General features: G+C 43.6%; 2 protein-coding genes across 3 annotated transcripts in view; one reads left to right on the top strand and one right to left on the bottom strand.

The window, feature by feature from the left end:
• Positions 1-272: 272 nt before the first annotated feature.
• Positions 273-7,918, bottom strand: ggt5b (gamma-glutamyltransferase 5b). Its single transcript, XM_030085521.1, has 12 exons — positions 7,690-7,918; positions 5,867-5,994; positions 5,692-5,787; positions 4,370-4,565; positions 2,770-2,930; positions 2,496-2,642; positions 2,051-2,181; positions 1,448-1,635; positions 1,266-1,357; positions 1,031-1,140; positions 838-948; positions 273-641 (listed from the first exon to the last, which is right to left on the bottom strand). The coding sequence occupies exons 1-12, from the start codon at positions 7,860-7,862 to the stop codon at positions 495-497; spliced, it is 1,680 nt and encodes a 559-aa protein (XP_029941381.1). The 5' UTR covers positions 7,863-7,918; the 3' UTR covers positions 273-494.
• An 8,366-nt stretch (positions 7,919-16,284) lies between these two features.
• Positions 16,285-21,107, top strand: part of cabp1b (calcium binding protein 1b) — a 14,149-nt gene continuing 9,326 nt past the window's right edge. For both annotated transcript variants that reach the window (XM_030085006.1, XM_030085005.1), the window contains exon 1: positions 16,285-17,157. In XM_030085006.1, the coding sequence (XP_029940866.1) occupies positions 16,480-17,157 (678 nt within the window). In that variant the 5' untranslated portion in view covers positions 16,285-16,479. The remainder of the gene's footprint in view (positions 17,158-21,107) is intronic.

Raw genomic sequence — 21,107 nt, 5'->3', positions numbered from 1 at the left:
GGCACATGAATGAAGAATTAGCCAAATGTTCCAACTCCTGAAGATTCTAGGAGATGGAAAAGAAGCTTTATGTCATCTTTAGCTGGTTTTCTGTAAAATCTGATGAACAGCTAGGGAATGGCAGTTTTGCCTTAAAAAAAAAAAAAAAAAAAGTTATCTTGATTTGATCCTGTTATCATCTAACAGCTGCTGTTTCCTGACGAGTTTGAATTCTTTTCATTCGTGCTGCGTTGCTGCCAGGACCTCAGCAGCGACTTTCGGCAGTGACACACATTTCCAAAGCTTTAAAAACTGTCACAATCGATTGGAAACTAGCTTCAGGCTGAGTTGGTGTTTTTTTTTTCTTTGCTACACTGTGTTGTTCTCTCGGAAAGCTTCACAGGAAAACTTGTGCATTTTGCTGTTGCGTCACATTCAGTGGTTTTAGAGGCCGAAGGTTGTTTTTCGTCAGTGTTAAGGTCAGATTTTGGTGGGGAGGTGGAGCGTCTGTGCGGTCAGTATCCAGCCGACCCGCCCATCTTCCTGCAGTCGGACACGGCCCTGATGCAGCCGTTGTCTTTTTCCACCGCGTTGACCACGTTGAGGAAGTATTTCCACCTCCCGACACTGTGTCCGAGAGCCCCGAGTCCCCGCGCCACACCCTGAAGACACACACACACACACACATGCACATTAATACCTCTTACCTCGAAATTCCTACAGTGATTACAATGAGATTAAACCTGACTTTGGTGGATTATGACCTCAGTCTGAGTCCAGTGATATAAATAGCATTTTTAATCTTCAAATAGACAATCACAGATGAGTAAATATGATGTAATTTAAGCACGGCCTCACCTCGTCAAAGCCAGGCTCAAAATTCACATTGTTCTGTGAATCCACGAACACGATGCGAGCTTTAATGGCGTCTTTCAGGTCCATCCCCAGCCACAGGTGATTGATTAAAGACTGCAAGATTAAAGGAGAGTTGTGTAAGCAGGCAAACAATGAACCAAACAAGTGATTAAACTCAGTCGAATCACTGAGTTACCAAAGCCACGGATGTGGTGATCAGGCTTCCTCCTGATCCTCCGATCACCAGGATGCGTCCAGACTTTGACTCCAGAATCACAGGACTCATGGAGGAGGGAGGCTGTTCACCTGCCGCAAGATCACCACCGCAGAGCACGTCAGACAGAAAACAGACCCGGTGACTGCATCAGGAAGCGGGCGTGATTCGATTAAACTACAGTTTGAAAAGGAAATGTCCACGTCCGTGACTCTACCTGCCCGCAGCGTGTCCGCTCGCCCGCAGAAGTCAGCCAGCTCGTTGTTGAGAATGATGCCGGTTCGTGGAGAGTAAACGGCTCCTCCAAATCTACACAGAGAAAACATACAAATGTAGACTCACGCAATAAATAGACATCATATTACATTTTATTTATTTTTTTATTCTTTTTGTGCCCACAGTTGATTTATTGTGCTTGTTGCTGAAACCGCCAGTCCATCTTCATCCAGGACGGACACGTGCGTGGTCCCGATGTGGTCGGAGACGGGGCTGACGTTGTCGTAGTAAGAGTTGTCGAAAGTGCGATTTGATGAGATCATCTCCCTGATGCGATTGATAAACGAGGGGTCAAGCAAGTGGTCAGCGCTCTGCAAAGACAAATATCACGACATATTCAACACTGCTGTGTACAACGATGGATGGATGGATGAAACTAGAACAATGCTGATTCTGGATTTCTAACTACAGCACATCATAAAAATACTACAAAGCCTTTTGTTTATAGTTGTACAAGGAAACTACTCAAATCCAGCTGAAACAAAGTGCTGTTTCTAAATAGACATATAAACCAGGCTGAAGATCACAGTTATTTAGCAAAACAGTTCCCCTTTGAACAAGCCGAACCATAAAAACCAACAGACACTCCTCAAAACTTGCAAATTGCAGGGTTGTTTAAGATTTTGTGACTTTATTATAACTGATTTAAACCTATGATCTTATCTTTAGGATATTGTGGGTTTTTTTCATTCAGCATTGATCGTGAGAATAAAATTAGATACCAACCTTTTCACGGTTATAGCCTGGATCACGAACGTACTTCTTCTGTCCATTTGCAAATTTGGCTGCCTCTATATAACGATGGTACATCTGAATTTTCTTGTCACCAGCCAGCGAGTCTGGAGTCAGTGGGAATCCTGCAAAATAAAACAGCAACAAACAAAAGACGCTGATGTAACCGTGACCCATAAAATATTCTGCTTCCTGCTTTTTTTTATGATAAACAGTGTTATAAAATGCTACCAGTTCTTTCCTTTATCGCAGTGGCTTTTTAAAAAAGGCTCACTGGAACGTTGTCACTAGCAATATGCAGACGACTACATGTTCTCTATAAATACTTACTCGATACTTACTCTGTTGATTCTGTCAGTTTAAGGTTCAAGTACAATGTAAATACTAATCCTGACTAGTCAACACAAAATCAGATCAGTTAACACCAATCACATCAAACCTTTCATGATTTTAAGAATGAAGGCGAGCAGAGCGCCTCCAGCAGGCGGTGGGGGGATGTGCATCTGATCGTCTCCCAGTGAAACGGTCCAGGCGTCCTGAACCCGAACCCTGAAGGATCTCAGGTCCTCCATTTTTAAGGTGCCGCCTAAGACAGACGAATCAGTCATTGATTTATTGCAAATGCAAGTATAATGTTTCATTTTAATAACAACAAGCAGGAATTCTCCTTTCGGTACGCATCTCAAGCTTGTCCGTGTTGACACAGCACCAACCTGCGGCTCTTATGTCTTGAATCAAGTCCTGTCCGATCTTGCCGTTGTAAAAGGCATCTGTCCCTTTCTGTGCGATGGTTTCCATGGTTTCTGCAAGTTTAGGAAACTTCAGGATGTCTCCTTTTCCCAGAATAGTTTTGTTCTTGTTGCACAAAATTTCACTGGAGAAAAAAGCAGACACAAGCATTAATCACATAATCAGCAAAGGGGAGGAGAGAGACAGCGAGAGAGAGCGGAAGATCTGTCCTATCAGACATCCAAACAATAGGTGTCCGACTGTCACAGCTGAGGGACTAAAAATATGTCTGAGCTGAAGCTGCTGTGATGAATCAAATGGATCCAACTGCTCCTGAAAGCAGCTCTGCATTTATCAAGAAAGCTTATTCAAAAACTTCAGCTTGCTGTTCAAATTTAGAGTTGCACTTTACTGAGCAGAATTTTCAATGACCGAAACTGAATTTATTGTTCCCACTTTCCTTTTATTCCACAAACTGAAAAAGGCCACATGTAAGGTGGAAACGATGTTACTATTTCAACGTCCAAATTGGTAAACGTGTTTCCAAAATCTCCCCAACTTTTCCAAGCGCTGGATGTCAGCGGCACGTGCAAAAAGCCATGAGATCACCAGAACTGCTCTGCTCTGCTAACCTCAAACATGGAAGCAATGACAGCCTCCGCACGTCCTCTGACCGCCAGTTGTATCTATTATCAGGGTCGATCTCAGAAGTGTGTGTGAATTCCCCTACGAATGCAACAAATGTATCAATTTGCATCAATGTCCAAGCGGTGCAAAAGTTACGCCACTAAAGAGCAGTGATTACACTTTGGAAGTATCAACAGGGGATCAGCCAGGCGAGCAGCCGCTGACCGGTCGGTGACCTCCCAGGCCTCGGTCTCGGCACAAGGCAGCGTGACTCATAATCCTCTGAAGTCTGGATAAAGTTCACCCAAAACAAGACTCATTTATGGACTCTTGTTATCCTGGAGCTGATTGACTCAGGACGCCGCCAGAGGCGACCAAACCAAGGAGCTGCGATCTGAAAAAGCTGGAGAGGAACACTGTTTTATTCCCTAATTTCTTCTTTGGCAATTTTGCGCTGAACTGCTTCTTAGAACTCAGCCAGATGTTAAATCTTGGCTGTCTGACTGCAGAATTAACCGACACTCAGGTCTCTTCCTGGCTGGTGAACATGCAAAACCCTGACGTCTGTGCACTCAGAACTACGCCTTTCCAGGCTTTTTGCACCACATTTGCATGAAACAAAATAGCACCAATCCTTCCGAGCCGGTGAACCCCACTCCGGAAATGTTATGGTAGGAACAACTGCCTGCACCTCTCCCTCTCTGCTATCATATCAAGCGTGGTGACTGGGCCCAACTATTATGCAATGTGGAGAGGGATGAAATCCCAGAGTCAATTTTTAACCAAGGGGTTACATAAAACTAGCATGAATAGAGTTAATAGCATTGGCGTTTATGGGAAAGGTCTTCAGAACATCTGTAACAAGCTTGTTTGCTTTCTTTTTCAGAGAAATATTTTTTAACATCATCAGATTTAGGGACCTTTAGACGGACCGTCACTGAGTGTGAGGAACGGTACCAGAGAGATGTGTTTTCCACGTAGCTTTTCACAATGTCAGACTTCATGAAGTTCCCCAGATAGGCTGGCATCGGCATGCCTTCCCTGGCCAGCTGAATAGTTGGCTCGAACAGCTTGGCCCAGGGCAGCTTCCCATACTGTTTATGAAGCTCCTCATAGCCCAGAAGCTCTCCAGGAACGCCAATCCACTGGGCACCTTTAAATCACAAATACAAGATAAAGATGACATTTGATAGCTGGTATCCACAGTTTATGAGTTTTTACCATTAATTATTGACAGTTTTTCAAGTAAAGTGATGACGCAGCTCATTTTACGTAACAAAACGCGACAAAACTCTCTTATAATCATTTGATGAATGGTTAACAATGCTATAAATGTAATGATTAGCAGGTGTCTCCGGCTGTGGAACTGAAAGTTCATGAGTAACGCTCTCCGTCCCTCCCAAGGATGCTTGTAGAATCTTGTAGAAAAGCTTGCCGTCTGATCTCAGCCGCATTGTTTGTGTTGTTCTCTCTCCTCTTTGCTCTCGAGCTCTCTTCTAACCGAGCCAGTACAAGCAGAAAGCCCTGGATCTACCAGAGATGCCCTCCTCTGTACGGCGTTTTCCCCATATTTCAATGCAAAGTGCCACGAGATGGTTATGATGTAATGCATTCTGGTGCAATAGAAATAGAACTTGATTGAACTGAGTGGAGCAGCAGTACGAGATGGCTGAATGAATTATTTTTAAAATATATATTTTTCATGCAGAGCCTCTTCTGTTTGTATGGATGTGATGGATGATTTATAAACAGGATCTCTTAAGTTCTCCTGTATAGGCAGTTACTTTAATTAATAAGTGAGTGAGTGAGTTGGTTATATCAGGGCTCTGGAGCCACATGTGGCTCTTTAGACACTCTGCAGTGGCTCCCTGAAGCCTTCACAAAATATTATATATAAGCACTGTATCTCATTTTTATTCTATTTACATGGCAGAGATTATTTCACAAGCTCTCTTATCTAAAAAGGTAAAAACTGTAAAATGACTGGAATTATTTTTAAAAACTAATAGGCTTAAAAATAGGGAAAAAAAATGCAAAACTACTTACAACGGAGCAAAAATGATTTAAACAGATAAAATATATATATAAAAATGAAAAAACTAAAAGAAACTGTTAAAATCAGGTAGAAAGACAGCTGGAAAAAATGAAATGTTTACTGTCCTGAATTGTGAATGAAACTTCATAAATGAAGCATTAGGTAAACTTTTTTGCTGTTGTTGTTGTTTTCTGTAAGTAAACACTTTAAACTTGTGTCAAAGGAAGAAGAAAAAGAAACGTACCAGTGGACAGCGTGAATTTAGTGGGGCAGTCATTTAACAGGTTGGGTTTGAATGACTTTGGGACAGTTTCTCTGAAGTTAAACACCTGGACACCCCCTGAAAAAAAAAAGACCAACACTTCAGTTGAATTCGATTTCAGAGACCCAGCAGGGAGAGCGGGCAGCAGAGGACTCGCCTGTCTTGTTCCTCACGGTCACGATGGAGCCGCCTCCGATGCCCATGCTCTGAGGGTTGACCACAGAGGTGCACAGCAGAGCTGCAATGGCGCCATCTACCGCCGATCCCCCGCGCTGCAGCATGTTCCTGGAAAACCTCTTTTTTTTTATTATCTTCACTTATCGGAACTGTGTGAGCACATGATCAGTCACTGTCTCTCTGCTTACTCGCTACATATTTGCCCACCCACAAACGAACGTGTGTTTTTTTTTGTTAGCTGCTGAATGAGAACAGAAAGTTTTTTTTTTTTTTTTTTTTTTTTTTAGGTCATTAAAATTCAGGTGGTGTTGCCAAAAGACAAGTTCAAACCACGCACTGATGCTCAGAGTCAATTTCAGTATAAACACCACAAAGTCACCAGGGTGCTTTTAAAAATTTGACAAAAAAAAAAAAACAAGGTGAAGGGAGATGCTACAGCAACTTTTAAATAGTTTTTTTAAAGTGAATCAAGCAACACAGCCTGGGACATAAATCCCAGCTGTCACTTGCAGTCCTGAATGAGACTTTTCTCTGAGAAACTGGCATCAGATCAGAAGTGTTGCTCACTGAGTGAGGCGAGATGGGCGTTTTAGGAATGTTTTGCCCCTTTTAAGGTCAAATCAGCTCAAAGTCTTACAGGACTGGGTAAAAGAAAGAGGCGGAGAGACAGAAACCTGAGGGATAGAACCTCATAAACACAATGATGATACAGTTAATTCAAAAAATGAGCTCTGATTTAGACTAGAGATTATCTACAGCTTTCTAAACTATGTATAATACAATTTAAAAGGTAATTGACACTGAAATGCAGCATTTAACCTCATGTCATCCAAAGTTAGGGCTTGTCCTTAAACATCCTCTAACCTTTCTGCCTGTTGTCCCTGTTGCCTGAACAGTCATTGTCTCTGCTGTGACCTGAGAAATCAGCCTCTCACAGATTCTGGCAGAGGCCAAAAGAAAATAAAACCGCTCTTAACAGCTGAGAACAATGGGGCAGAAAAAGACATCCGAAACACATTTTCAGGAGAGAGAAAAACAACCACTTATTTAAAAAAAAAAAATGTGTTCCTATGTTGATGGATTGACAGAGTCCACAAATAACTGCTCCAGACAGCGAATCGGAGGAAGAGTGAAAACAAGACATGGCAAGTCTGTTTATATAGCAGCATGCAGTCGTGCCTGAAAGTGCTTTTAAACAACCAGAACAAAAGAAAGCATGAAAGGGAGAGTAGTGAAACATTAGGAAAAGTGCAAGGTAACACGTGGCCCTGCCCTATATCACTTAGAAACCTCTGATTTTGGAAGTTCTGATTTAATTGTTTGTTTGAGCAAAGAAACTAGAGAATAACAGATGTGTTCATGCCTCAGATCAAATATTTCGGAGTCAGTTTTTGACACATTGAGGTGACTAAAACACTTCTTATCATAAAGAATGAAATGAGTTATTATATTTGGACTTTTGTCCCACATCTACGCCTAAAGCAGAAAAGTTTGAGAAGGCTCACCAAGAGGTGAGGAGGAGGAGCTGTCTGCTCACAGCTCTGCTGGTATAATCTCTATTCTTCAAATCTCTTAAACTGCTTATCCTATTGCTCACTTCAGCTTTTTTTTTTCCTCATCCGCAGGAGCAAAAAGGTGCAGCCTGCAGCCTGAAAGAACGAAAGAAAAACTAAAACATCTACAAACTTCAATACAGATGTCATGGAGGAACTTGCAGGTTTCTAAAAAGATCTATATTTGGATGTAAAGTTGAGATAAACGCAGCGTCCGGGCTGGATGCAGGCTGTCAGCAGGGGGGCCTACCTGCCGATCTCGGAGCACGTGGGAGAGTCTGCGGACACCGCCGCGTGTCTGAATCCGCCGGAGGAGCAGCTCCCGTCCGCCAGCGCCGCGATGCACAGAGCGACCAGGGCGACCGTGCAGGCGATGCCCACCAGAACGAGGCAGCCCACCAGCAGAGCCTTCGCTTTCGCCATTGGAAGTTGCAGTAGAGGAGCTCCGCGCGCCTCGGGACCTGTTGCTGCTGCTGCTGCTGCTGAGAGCGACCAGTGCGCGCGCACACGCTCCTCCAAGTCAGCTTTATCCTCCGCAGAGCCCCCCCCCCCCCCCCACCCCCCCCCCCCCTCCTCCTCCTCCTCCTCCTCCTCCTCCTCCATCCTCCAGTCTTCTCCTCAACTTGAAGTGAAAGTAAACACCCCCCAAAAAGATTGAAAGACCGGACAGAAGGCAGACGACTGAATATGTCTGTGATGAAATATCCGGGAAATAACCCGGACGGGTTTTTCCCTGGAGCTGGTTTACTTATAACTACTGGAATTTAGTGAGTCTTACTTCCTCTCAACACTTGATTGGATGTGAAATGATAAGACCCTTTTACACAATGTAGGCCGAAACCTAACTCTTCTCGTTTCCCTTTCCTTTTCCTGGGCCTCCAAACATTTCTCCTTATTTTGAGAACCCTGCTGGAGGCCGCCGTGTGAACTCAGAGCCAGTGACCCGGAGGAGACACACACAGCCAGACACCATGCAGATGGCGAGGACCTCCAAACCAGGGCTGCACCAGGCCGCAAGGGTTCGTCTCCACTGTTTTTCTCTTTGCATTGTGTTAGTTTTGATGATTTGTATCAATATTTAGCTGATTAATAATGGATTAGCGGATTTACTGTGGGAATGAACGTGAGACAAACAAAGACATCCAGGTACACCTCTCAGCTGTGCACTGACTTTTCTGCAGATTTCAAAAATATCCAAAAGGCAGGAGTGTCATTTACGTTTAAATGAGACGCTCTTCTTCGCTGGTTGTACAGTCAGCAGGATTGGTTCCAGACAAAAACAAAAATGCTTTTTCGATTTTTAACGTTGCAGCATGTGTTGATGAGACAGAGTCTCCAGATGGCCGCTGCTCAGCACTGACTGGCAGAAACAACCAGCAGATTGGCAGCATCTTTCCCTCAGCACCTCAGACAGTCACTAAACCTGGCTCTCTTCGGCCGTGTCTGGAGGTTGATACAAATAGATGTGGCAGAGCGGAGTTAGCGAAGGCGCTGTGAGGTGCAGCGGCTGACTGGAGCAGCAACAAGTTTCAGCATGTGGGCCTTTGGTTACTGCATTAACCAGATGAGGAAGATGTCGCAACACACACCAGGAAGGTGATGGAGGTCTTCAGAAGACGCAGCGATCAGACCAGTTTATTGCATTTTTTTTGGCCCAAGTCCATTGTTTACCCTGCTTCGTCTGTCAGAAAGCCTGCAATCTGACGGTTGTTGGGTTACAGCGATCGTCCCGACCTTTGACACAGAGAAAGGGAAAGGCACACAACAGAGCTGTGGGTTTGGGGCCGTGCCAGAATTAACCAAGACAGAGGATATGGATGAGAGAGAAACGTTTACTTGAACTCAAATTCATTGTTAATCAAACAAAACTGATCTGGATCTGGGCATCGGTTCCTTCCCGAGTTTCCATGTTCTCCCTGTCTGTGGGTTCTGTCAGGGTTCTTCAGTTTCCTCCCATCTGAGGCTAATGGAAATCTTCATTAGGACTGAACATCAGTATTTATGAACGTCTGTCTCTCTGTGATTGATCCATGTGTGTGACTGATGGTTGGTGTGAAACGTGTTTTACAAGAAAATAAACAAAATGTATTTCCTCAGCTTATGCAATCTTCATCAAAGCAATTAAAACCAAGCATCAGAATAAATTCTGGCATTCAGGAACACAGAAACAGCCGCTACCAGCCTGATGTGGGAATCAGGGTGAAGCACAGAATTTCACAGCCGTGGGACAGTCTGACTCTGGTGACCTCCTGTCAGCTGTTGCTGACCGAGGTGCTGAATTTTCAAAGACGGCGTTGACCGTCGCTCTCCTGGGTGTTGACCACTTTGCCGGAGCCAAAAAAGCAAAGTGAGAGCTCAAAGACATGAGAGCAAGCTGTTTTGGTCCTTAATCTTATGGATCGTTTCTGATCTCGTTTTGTCTGAATGATTTCTTTTAGTTAACTCTGAAAACTAATTTATACTTTGTTATCATTTTGGCACACATGTGCTGTCGAAGAATTGCCTTTCTGAAGTGTATGGTTTCATTTTTGTTTTTATATTACTCCACTATTGTTCTACAGGATTCAGATGCATTGTGTCCAGAGTGACCAAATAAATCTCCGACACAAGAGGGAGATGCTGTGTCTTTTTTCTGCATTTATGCTCCCGACTGCTGAATTTACAGTGAATGAAAAATGATTAATCGCCACTGATGATTATACTGACAATAATAATAGCTGCAGAACTTTTTCTGTTTGTGGTTCGACTTCATTCAGACGGTGGATTTCTCAAATGAATATTGAGCTCAGTTTTCATTAGACTTTAGGCATTTAAGAACTAACATTATGAAAGGTATTTAAAAATCACGGTTGTGCCATTTGATAAGATATTAGTTTAATAATAAATACCATTAATTAGCAACAGAATAGTAAAACACTGTAAATTGCTGCAGCAGGAGGGAGGTGGATTAGTGTATTTTTAGCATTGATGTAATAATTAATCCCGGTAAAATAGACGTCAGTGTGTTGTAAAATGAGCACACGTAAGCACACGGAGGTGGTGAAGATGAATATTCAGCACGGATACATTCTGGAGGTCGCTGTGTTCCTATAAATAGCGTTGATCCTATAAATAGCGCCCGGTTATTATTTGACCCTCGCTACGTCACAGCAAACCGCCACAGCAGCCCCTGTTCGCTCAGATCCACCAGCCTGTGAAGGAATTGGATCTCTGCAGCTCCTACTTCATGGGATCTACTTTATTTCTCTCACAAATATCACAATTAATGTTAAAAACTGAGAGGAAAGTGCAGGTAAAATCATGCATTGTGCTGTCGAAACTAAGATTCAAGCCCTGCTTTGGTGCGACGTGTTTGATTATCAACGTTTTCATAAAAAATGATCAAAACTCAAAGAATAAATGGATATTATATTTCTGCAGAATGCAACTGATCCACTTCTGCATGTTTTTTTTAGAAGCTTTACTAATAAACCACACAAACAACTTCAAATATTTTCTATTATGGCCAATCTGCTAATGTTATCAATAATTCTTACATATAATTGTATCATTGAATTAAAAAAACCAGAGTATTTTACATGGTAATAATATCCAGTTCCTTATCATTCATATCATTCTTTGGTCAGCATTGTTCTCAAGTCTTGTAAAATGAATACACCATCATAGATTATACATTCCTGCTGAAAATGAAAAGCAAAGAACAGCTCAGTAAAACAAGTTTAAACATTAGTTTACTCCCCATATCGACTCCGTTTAAAGATAAACACACCCGCTGCCTCGGCTGACTGGAAAACTGATTGAACTGCAGCGGCCCTCCATTTACCGTGATGAAGCCGTTATTGGAGTGGGTGGAAATTAAGCAGTTTAAGCTCCAAAGGAATTAACGCTTCCCTCATCGAGCTGCAGCTGATTGGATATAAACACATCCACACATCCTTCCACCCACAAATCTACTGGACAACTTACTCCAAAGTAGTTTGTTGGTCCAACTGAGCGTTAATGGTGAGAAATGTTTACTGTATTTTCTTGAAGCTGTCTTGATTACGCATGAGAAATCAGATGAGACACTGCAAAATCAGCGAGACTTGAAGAGACAAGAGAGGTGGCGGGAACGAGGCGACAAGTGGGCCAAACTGGCAACAAACACAGATGAAGCCTGATAAACACACAGAGGGGGGGGAAAGAGCTGACAAGAGGCAGGTGCGCTCAATCAGGGAACAGCTGACACACTGAGCCAGACACAAGACGGATGCTGCTACACAAATAAACCAGGAAGCAGAAATCTAACAGCAGCAAAGAATATCTGTGATTTTTTTTTTCCAACAAACAAGGAACAAAGTGCCAAGTGATTATGTTAGAGTATTTTGAAGAGATAACTTCTTTCAAGTCAGATTTCCAACACAGGAAGCAGGAAGTGTTGTTTATGTCCACTGTGGATTGAAGTGGAGCCCGTTGTTGGAGTCACTGTTGGGGTCATTGATACTATTAAAACCACTGCTGTGTTTGGCTTGATCATTCTGTTCCTCCAATTAATAACCACAATTCAAACTGATATCTTTCACACAGCTTTTGTAGCAGACACGACAGACACTGTGAACATTACAAAGTTATACGTTTCCATTGTCAGTCACTCAGACAGCCAAATATCCTGAAATAAACTTAAATACCCAAACATGGATCATCTATGGTCACGAGCTTTGGGTCATGACCGAAAGGACAAGATCCCGGATACAAGCGGCTGAACTGAGCTTCCTCCATAGGGTGGCTGGGCGCTCCCTTAGAGATCGGATGAGGAGAGAGGAGAGAGGAGAGAGGAGTACAGCTGCTGCTCCTCCACTTCGAGAGGAGCCAGCTGAGGTGGCTCGGGCACCTCTTCAGGATGGCTCCTGGACGCCTCCCTGGGGATGAGTTCCGGGCATGTCCCACCGGGAGGAGACCCCGGGGAAGACCCAGGACACGCTGGAGAGACTATGTCTCTCGGCTGGCCTGGGAACGCCGTGGGATCCTCCCGGAAGAACTGGAGGAAGTGTCCGGGGACAGTGAAGTCTGGGCATCCCTGCTGAGACTGCTGTCCCCGCGACCCGGCCCCGGATAAGCGGTGGAGAATGGATGAATGGATGGATCACCAATTTCAATGAAAATGCATAAATAACACCATTACAGAAAAATAATATGAATATTGACCTATTAATTCATAATTAAAGCGTGCACTTCGAGGACCATTTAAAAACAAAGCTCTAAATCTGTGTGTTCTACCTCTACATTCATGTTAGCTCTGACCTATAATGAAATAAATAGAATAATATTTTACTCTTAAATTACTCTTAACTGTAGTCAAGTTAAGACAAGCAGTACTTAAAGATGACACATTTTTAAACATTTTATCTACCTTTTGATCACATTTTATCAACATTTTTAGCACTGTAATTATTGCATTTTCAGCACTTTTAGATATATTTTTTAACTCAAATGACTCATGTATCTTCAGAATGTGAAGATAGAAATATTTCAATGAAACAGTCACAGTGTCACTCATGGGTTTGTGTGTTTGCTCTACTCTCTTTTTTTTCACCTTAAAACTTCCACAGAGACTTGAAACAATAACAACTGCTGGCACTCGACCTTGAAGCTATTTCCTTCCCTGTCAAACACACTTTTGGCCAGTTTGCGGTGACACACACTTTGAATAAAGCTGTCATATCGGGGAAGTGGGTGTGATTTGCGTAGTGTTGGATAACTGGTCAATGTGGTGCTGGTGCTCTGTGTGCTCTCCAGCCTTCATTCATTACTCTGTTGTTTTCCTTGTTATTTGACTCACCTGCTAAAACACAGACTTGTCTTAAGAAAACGTAACAACAACAAAAAAAATTCCTTCATCACTTCACTGTAATTAGAGCATTAGACTATCTACCACACACGACTGTGAAGAAGCCTCATCGGGGACGTTTTCTGCTAAAACTACTCTCAGATCTCACAGATATGTGGAACTCGCAGATTATCAGACCTTGTTTAGTCGTGCTGAATGAAGGTAAACTGAGAAATGTGCAGTGGGACCAAGTGAAGCTCATTCCAATACCTCAGGTTTACGCTGAAAGCTGTCCTCTGGCCAGGCTTTCATAAACACGAAAGAAGCTAATATTTACTAACTGAAGACTTATGACTCCAGAGATGCAGCTGTGACACACAGATGCTCCCTTCAGTACATAAACTTCACTGAAGATGTTTCGAACATAAAGAGAAAGTCTGGTTTGAAGTGTGCAGCTTTAAATAAATGTTTCATTACGGAATGCTTTATGGCTTACTGCAACTTCCATTTAATTATGTTATTAGTCTGTCAATAATAAACCTGCAGTCTGTAGCATCAGTTCATGCAGCAGATCTTCATTTAGGATCTGGGGGGAAAAAGTTTTGATGTTTCAGGTGAGTGAACTCTTTCTTCACTTTGTGGGCCCCAAGCTGCCGTATGCTTAATTATTTAGCCCGCTGATTAATCTTTCAGTAATATTAAACTGTGTTAGGGGACGGGGATAAGGTTAGAGTCGTGCAGGAAAGTCTCTCAGAGAGAAGTTCTCTGCACTTTTCATTTTGTAAAGCAACTTTCTGCTGGTGTTAGTCTGCAGAGAGTTCGGTCCCTCCCTTGGCTAACCCTTGAAAAAGTCATTTTTAGAATAAAGCTCAATCTTAAGAGCTAATTATGAAGACTTTGGTCTCAAAGGCGTCAGAAAAAACCAAGTGGTGCTTGAACTAAGGCTCTTTTGGGAAAAGACGATTATTCTTAAAGTCTTCAAGCATATCCCGAAATATTCAGCGTGATGTGCTGATAGCGAGCGCAGGGCAGCAGCTGTGTGTCATGGAAGTTTGTGCCATCTGACCCTGGTGACGGTTCAAATGTGATGCTGGGGCAAAATGTAAAAACTCAACATGATTTAAACCCAAAACAGCTGAAAAGATCTGTTTAAATTACATAAAACCTTTCAGATTATTAGCCTTTTCCCCCCCAAGTGGTCCTTTTTTCCTTCTTCTTCTTTTTGAAGTCATTTATCCTTGTTTATTGCAGCACATCATGTTTTCCCATTTCCAACTCCCTCCTTGTCTCTGTGGACATTAAATGGGCCATATTGCACCCCGAGGCCCGGACGTCCCCTGCTGCAGAAGGGGAGCAAAAATGAAATCAGGAGGGGCACATTGAGAGCAAAAACATATATAAATCTGTTTATAGGCCAGAGTTACCTCACTTATGATCCTTTAAAAAAAAAAAATTGTAGAGAGCATCATTTCAGCTGATAATTATGAGAAAAGGGGAGGTGAATAATGCAGCACCTGATATTGCCCGTGCAGAGTAACGGTGGCTCAGCGTTTGTGACACTCTCCTGCACTCGAGAGGATGAAAAGGTAGCAGAGGAGTCGGCACAGGCCCGTGTTGGAGAGGAGGAGGGGGGGATGGATGCGATGGAGTTGAGATACTTTCCCTGGAGCAAAAAAGACAGAGACACAGATGTCAGAGAACAAGAATTCCCCTGAGAGAAGAGGGCAAAATCTGCTCGTTTCTCAGCTTTGCACACTGAAACACAATTCGTGAGAGCTTGTGTGTCTAATTGGCTGCGTACGTTCACATCATCGCATACTTTTGCGTTGCATCCCTGGACATCTGCTCTGAGAATTATGACCCTGGGTGTGCAGATGGGATGAGGCTGAAGGATTGCCACGCTGCTGTTTTCACCATTTTTCCGTTTGAGCTTTGCATTTGGGGTTTTTTCCAGTAACCCATAGACAAATTTTGTATTTGGTTATCAACACCATACTGTGATTATGCAAGGGTGTTGTTTGTTCACAAAGAAGTGACAGAGAGCTCACTGGGTCTCTTCTTACAGGTTAAAATCCCAGTGATGATATGGTGCCTCTCTGCAGAGCTTCATGTTGATTAAAAATATATATCCACAGAGTGAAACATAAACCTTCTTATTTATGTTATTTTACCTCTTTAATGTAATTGTATCTCAGCCTAATATTACAAAGCTGGACAGGATCCATCTTCTCCACAGTGAGAAGTGAATATAAAAACAAATAATGCCTACAATGATGCAAGTCTTTAAATGTTGCAGATGTTACGTTTGTGCATTAAATTCATCCAAAAATTGTCTCTATTACCATTACAATATGCAATATGGTTATTTTTCTCTTTAAATCATAATTTCTTCAAGGAAATAAAAAAAAATCAGGCAGGGATAAGGCTTTCCCTGGTCCTTTAATGTTCCTGCCCTCCACTGGAAGTTAACCTAAAACACTACTGAATTATACTGATATTTCCTAAAATGATTAAGATTATCTCTCTTGATTAAATGACTTTTGTTTCGTCCCTGCTTTGCTTTATGATAGACTTGTTTATTCCAAACAATGTTACCGATGAGATATTATTTTTGAGGGACTCCTTTAAATGTGTTATATGTTATTTTTGTTTTGTACTTAGTAGAAATGACTCAAAAGTTCCAGCCCCCTGTCTGCAGGACACACATCTATTCCCAAACACGTCCTTGAAAAAGACCACTGTCCACCGGCATTAGTGTCACTGCACACTTGTTGACTTTTCACTGTTTCTAAAAATATTTGCCCATCGATGCCCGAGACTTCTAAAGACACGCAGCATCCAAATGGAGAAAATGTAGTAATTTCATTTCTGTTTCTATCATATAAATAAGGTTAAGTGGCTCATTATGCAAGAAATCCCATCTGCGGTGACGTGATGAACTTTGTGCGCGTGCAGCTTGGTGACACGCGCCAGCGCAACACCGCGCTGCCGTCCAAACTTGGCGGAGCCCCCCCTCGCGAGCAGCACTTCACATCTCCTGCTGCAAAAGGGCGAAGTCCGCTGCATGCGGGGCGCAGTGCGTGTCGACGGCCCGGGGTGCGCTGCGCGTGCGAGGAGGGGTCCAGAGTGAGGCTGCCTGCACACCTGCACGTGGCGGAGGAGGACTGCTTCTTTTTCCCTTCGCGCGCGACCTTCAGACTCCATCGGTTCCACTTCGCGACGGGAAGCGGGACGATGAGCTCCTCTCTGCCCAAAAGCGAGTCCACCACCTCGCTGCTGCGGTCCTCCGGGCTCGGCCGCCGCTCGGCGCACTCGGATCACGGTCCGCACGGCCACCGGAGCCACCGCGCTCCCCATCACCCCGCCGGAGCCAGGGGCGGCGGCGACGACGCGCCGTGGACGGAGGACTGCGAGACCAGCGCGCGGAGACCGCTCTGCCAACCGAGGCACGCCGACCCCCGGAACGCGAGCGAGCACCACCGGGCGCACAGGGGCCACTCTCACCGGCAGCCGGCCCCGCCGGAGGACAGTTACGCGCAGGAGGACGCGCGGCACAGGGCGAGCAGGCACGCGAAGGAGCGCGGGAAGCCCTCCAGATCCAAGCACGCGCAGCATCCGCACGGCTCCTCCAGAGAGATGCCTCCTCCCTCACCGCACGTCCACGCCGGCTCCCGGCAGGACCGGAGGACCTCGCCGACCCCGTCCCACCCGAAGCACGCGGACGAGGCGGCTTTCTTCTTCGAGCCCAGCGAGAGAGCCGTGACCGGGTCCTCCTCCAGCCTCAGCTCCGACCAGCACGCGCCCAGCGCACCTGCCAAGCCCGCATCCAGCCGCACGTCCAAGCGGCTGAGCGCCACTTTGTCCGAGTACGACTCCTCTCTCCATCCCATAGTGAAGTCCGTGTTTGGCCAGGTAAGGAGCGTCCAGGGGAATCAAACCTGAAACCCAAGAAACTTTATACTCAAGTAAAACTGCTGGGAATTTAAAATTTGGTCTCCCTAACAGTACTAACCTTTTCATCTACTTTTTTTTTCCAACTTTCACCATTTATTAGTCTCTTAATAGTTCGTTCTTCAATGGGCTCTGAGGCGCGTGTCTTTTTTCATGTGGCGCTGCAGTAACAAGGAGGAATCACACATTACTGCTGGATAGGAAGCAAAATATTCAAAATGTTTGGGAAATTAAATGATTATTAAAAGACAAAAATAAGTGTAAAACCTATCAAGAATGAACTTTTTATTTTATACCATATTTATCTTTTTTGTCTGAAGTTTCCACCTCATGTACACATTTGGTTGACTAACATGGACTGGCATTATTAACATCATTGGTCCTCAGGTGAGACGCAGGTGAAGCTACTGTCGCGCATCCAGCCACCTCAGCAGCACAGATTAAAAATTCATATGTGTTTTCAGTGAAAATCTGGCTCCGTCTGGTATCCATTACTTTCTCGATGGGGGGTGAAGTTCATACAGTCACTTTCTTTGTTCGTGTCACCTGAGCAATGACAGCCGGGATCAACTTTCCCTCTGAGTGGAAAATACTTGGAGCATAAACACTTATCAGGCACTGACACACAGACCCGGGGCTAAATGATCCATTCACATGCTGATGCTTGAAACCTAAACATCATGACTGCTTCTCATAAAGGGCTTCTCTCTTCACCACCTGTTTGCCTACTTTTACATTAATTTTCTGCAAGGTTCCTATTTCTGCAAAAATACTCAGACAGATCACAGAGGATGTTGTCTAACCGCCCCCCCTCCCCCTCCCTCCCCCAATCCTTTTCTTGTTTCATTGAAATCCTTCTTTAGGAGTCGATGATAAAAAGCTCAGGAGGAGACAATTACCTCCTTGTGCGCTAATGTGTTCCAGAAATAACTCCTTCAATCCAGGCCAGAGCTTCAATCAGTCTTAGGGGTTCCAGTGAGGCGAAATCCATCCAGCAGTGTGCTATATCAGGTCTCCAGAACTGCAGATGTGAATGTGTGTGTGAGGCATGGAAGGAGGAATCGCTTCCAATTTCTAGCAAAATCTATAAATCATCACATTCATTTATTCATTCCTGAAATCTGGCATGATTTGAATTTTGAGGGGAAATTCACAGAACAGTTCAAATGCAGACAGTCAGCTTTAGGGGACGTGATGCAAACTGCAGTCCAGGTTAAACGTGCTTTATTACCGTAATAAATCAGTTTCTCTGACTCAGGTCTTCGAAGCGGTTGTAAACTGCATGAAGTCATACTGACATTATCACATATCAAAAAAAAAAAGCTTTTAAGGGATTTATTTGTGGACATAAAATAATTGTGCATACAGTATGAATAAAAGAGCGATCATGTGAAAGTGCTGGAAAAAGATAGAGAACTTAAAGTGATGCAAGCATTACAGTGTGGAAATGTTGTTTCCACCCGCTCAGTGTGACCGGTGTGCTTAAAATTACTTGTCTTTCCCCTGGAAGACTTGGAGTTAGATGATGCAGAATCCAGACTGAGATTCAAACTCTTTCATTTCACATTTTCTTATGTAACATCAAGATCTGCATACAATCTCAACTGAACTCATTGGCTGAGAGTAGAAGAAGCTAAAAATAGCTCTTCAAGACCTGATTATGAGAGACTGGAGGGAGAAAGAAAAATATATATATACTTTTAAAATGTCTTGGTAAAATCTTCAAATAGCTCAGAACACATTATACCCGAGAAATGAAATGGGGAAACATGAGGGAATAAAAGAAGAAGTGGTTTCCAGCGTGTGCAGAAATTTCTGTCTGGCTGCCAGTTTATAGTTCACATTTTCATATTCGGAGGGTGAATCATAGTGACCAAAGCGCTGAGCGTGGGGGGTGGGGGGGGGGGTGGGGGGGGGGGGGGGGGGTAGAAAGAGGACAAATGTGCTCATATTTCTGGGTCATATGTAGGTTTTGATGCAGGGATTCATGTGCTTTTTCATTTTTCACTTGATATGTTTGAAGCATTATCGCACCGCAGATGGACGGATGCTCATTCTGACCCCAAGTTTAAACAGACACCTCGATCAAGGGCAGAGCATGAGCTTTTTTTTTTTCTTTGTCCCAATAGAAATGTTTCTATTTTAAGAAACTCTGAATAATCACTTCAGACCTCAGTTTTTTTTTTTGACCTTCTCTGACCTTGTCCTACATGCCTGCACAGCAAATCTGGGAATGAATACGGGCCTATTACTGCGGGAAGCCTGCGCTCTTCTGCTGGAGATATGATCAAGGATCCGTTTAATTCAAAATTAAATTGAGATGGGAATGTGTGTGTGCGCGAACCAGCAGAGGGAGCAAGCAGCATTTGAATCACAGGCTTTGATGAGACCAGAGAGAGAGAGAGAGAGAGAGAGAGAGAGAGAGAGAGAGAGAGAGAGAGAGACTCCTCTGCATGTCACATCAGTGAGCCAGGAAAAGTGAAAGGACTGAGAGGAAGAGTGAAGGAAGCGAGGGAATCGGACAAATCAGGAGGGCGAAGAGTAAAATAGGAAGAGAGTGTCTTCGCTGGAAGACCTGATGATTGTTATGTAACACACATACACACACACACACACACTCATCAGCTCTCACTTCCCTGCTCCCACCTGACAACTCAGAAGACAATGTGAGGAAAGGTCTTACAACACAGATTAGATCCTGACATCCTGAAATGCTTTTCCTGTTACTCTCTCTCTGCACGTGCAGCCGCTCATGTCTCCTGACCGACGGTCAATTTCTCCTTCATTTGTTTTTTTTTTTTGGCTCTTGCACAATTTCTCTTCCTCTTTTTGCTCTTTTCCTTTGCTCGGATAACACTGACCTTGATACAGTCTGACAGGGGAACAGATAAAAAAGATCTTCTTTTGAAAAAAAAAGAAAGAAAGAAAGGAGGAGGTGAAAATGAGTTTCACAAAAGGGGGTAAAATCTGAGAGGAGATGGGAGGAAAAGAGTGGCATCAGCGATCCGCTCCAGCATATGCCTCTCCGCTATATCTGGAGTGTAACGGGGCTATTTTTGGACACACATGGGTATTTTTAAATCGGCGCCGGCAAAAAAAAAGGAGGAGGTAGAAAATTCACTCTGTGGCTAAACCTCTTTTTGAGATGAGGATTAAAGCCCACAAACTGCATGTGCTGCAATGTGCAGCACGATGACGCTAAATATTTATAGAGACCTGAGGCTGAGAGGAAATCACCCAGAGACCAGCAAAGCAGACAGAGGACGAAGAATGAATGAGTCAGAGGGAAAACAGCAGAGGTTTAAATGATATGCAGTAAAACAGGACGTTACATTTTAAGATGTTAAACCAGAGTGATCGTATTTTGTTAATTTACTCTTAAATGCCACAATATTCCTGTTTTGACTGTTGTAGCTGATCTGATCTGATCTGAAGGGTTTAATCAGCTGGAAAATAAAACCGTGGCGTCTCAGTTTGAGCACGAGATGACGCAAGTATTCATTGTGCCCTTTTTTTTTTTTTTTACTGCAGAGACGTCCTCTGATGATGAACATGCGCTCAGAAAAACCTCAAGGTCTCGGTTTCTCTGTGTCTTTGCGTCACTGTGATAAAAGCTTTGTTGCTTTTCGCTCTGGAGGAATAATCGATGAGTCTGAAATGTTTACGTCACTCCGCTTTACAAACAGGAGGAAATCTTGTCTGCAGGAACAGTACAGCTCAGCTCATGTAACAGTTCATGGCAGCAGATAAAAGGGATCATATTTCACCTTAAAGTCTGAATAATTCTCTTCTATGAGTGAAGTTTCCATCTTTTAAGTATTGAGATATTGCACTAAAATGCATTTGTTAGAGAAGGTCTGTTAATGACTCCGGGTACCTCAACAGCCATCTGCTAAAATCCTGTATTTCTG

This window comes from Salarias fasciatus (assembly GCF_902148845.1).
Source record: "Salarias fasciatus chromosome 7 unlocalized genomic scaffold, fSalaFa1.1 super_scaffold_4, whole genome shotgun sequence".
NCBI classification, from domain to species: Eukaryota; Metazoa; Chordata; class Actinopteri; order Blenniiformes; family Blenniidae; genus Salarias; species Salarias fasciatus.
The sequence above is the reverse complement of the archived record's forward strand: the minus strand, read 5'-3'. Positions and strand labels throughout refer to the sequence as shown.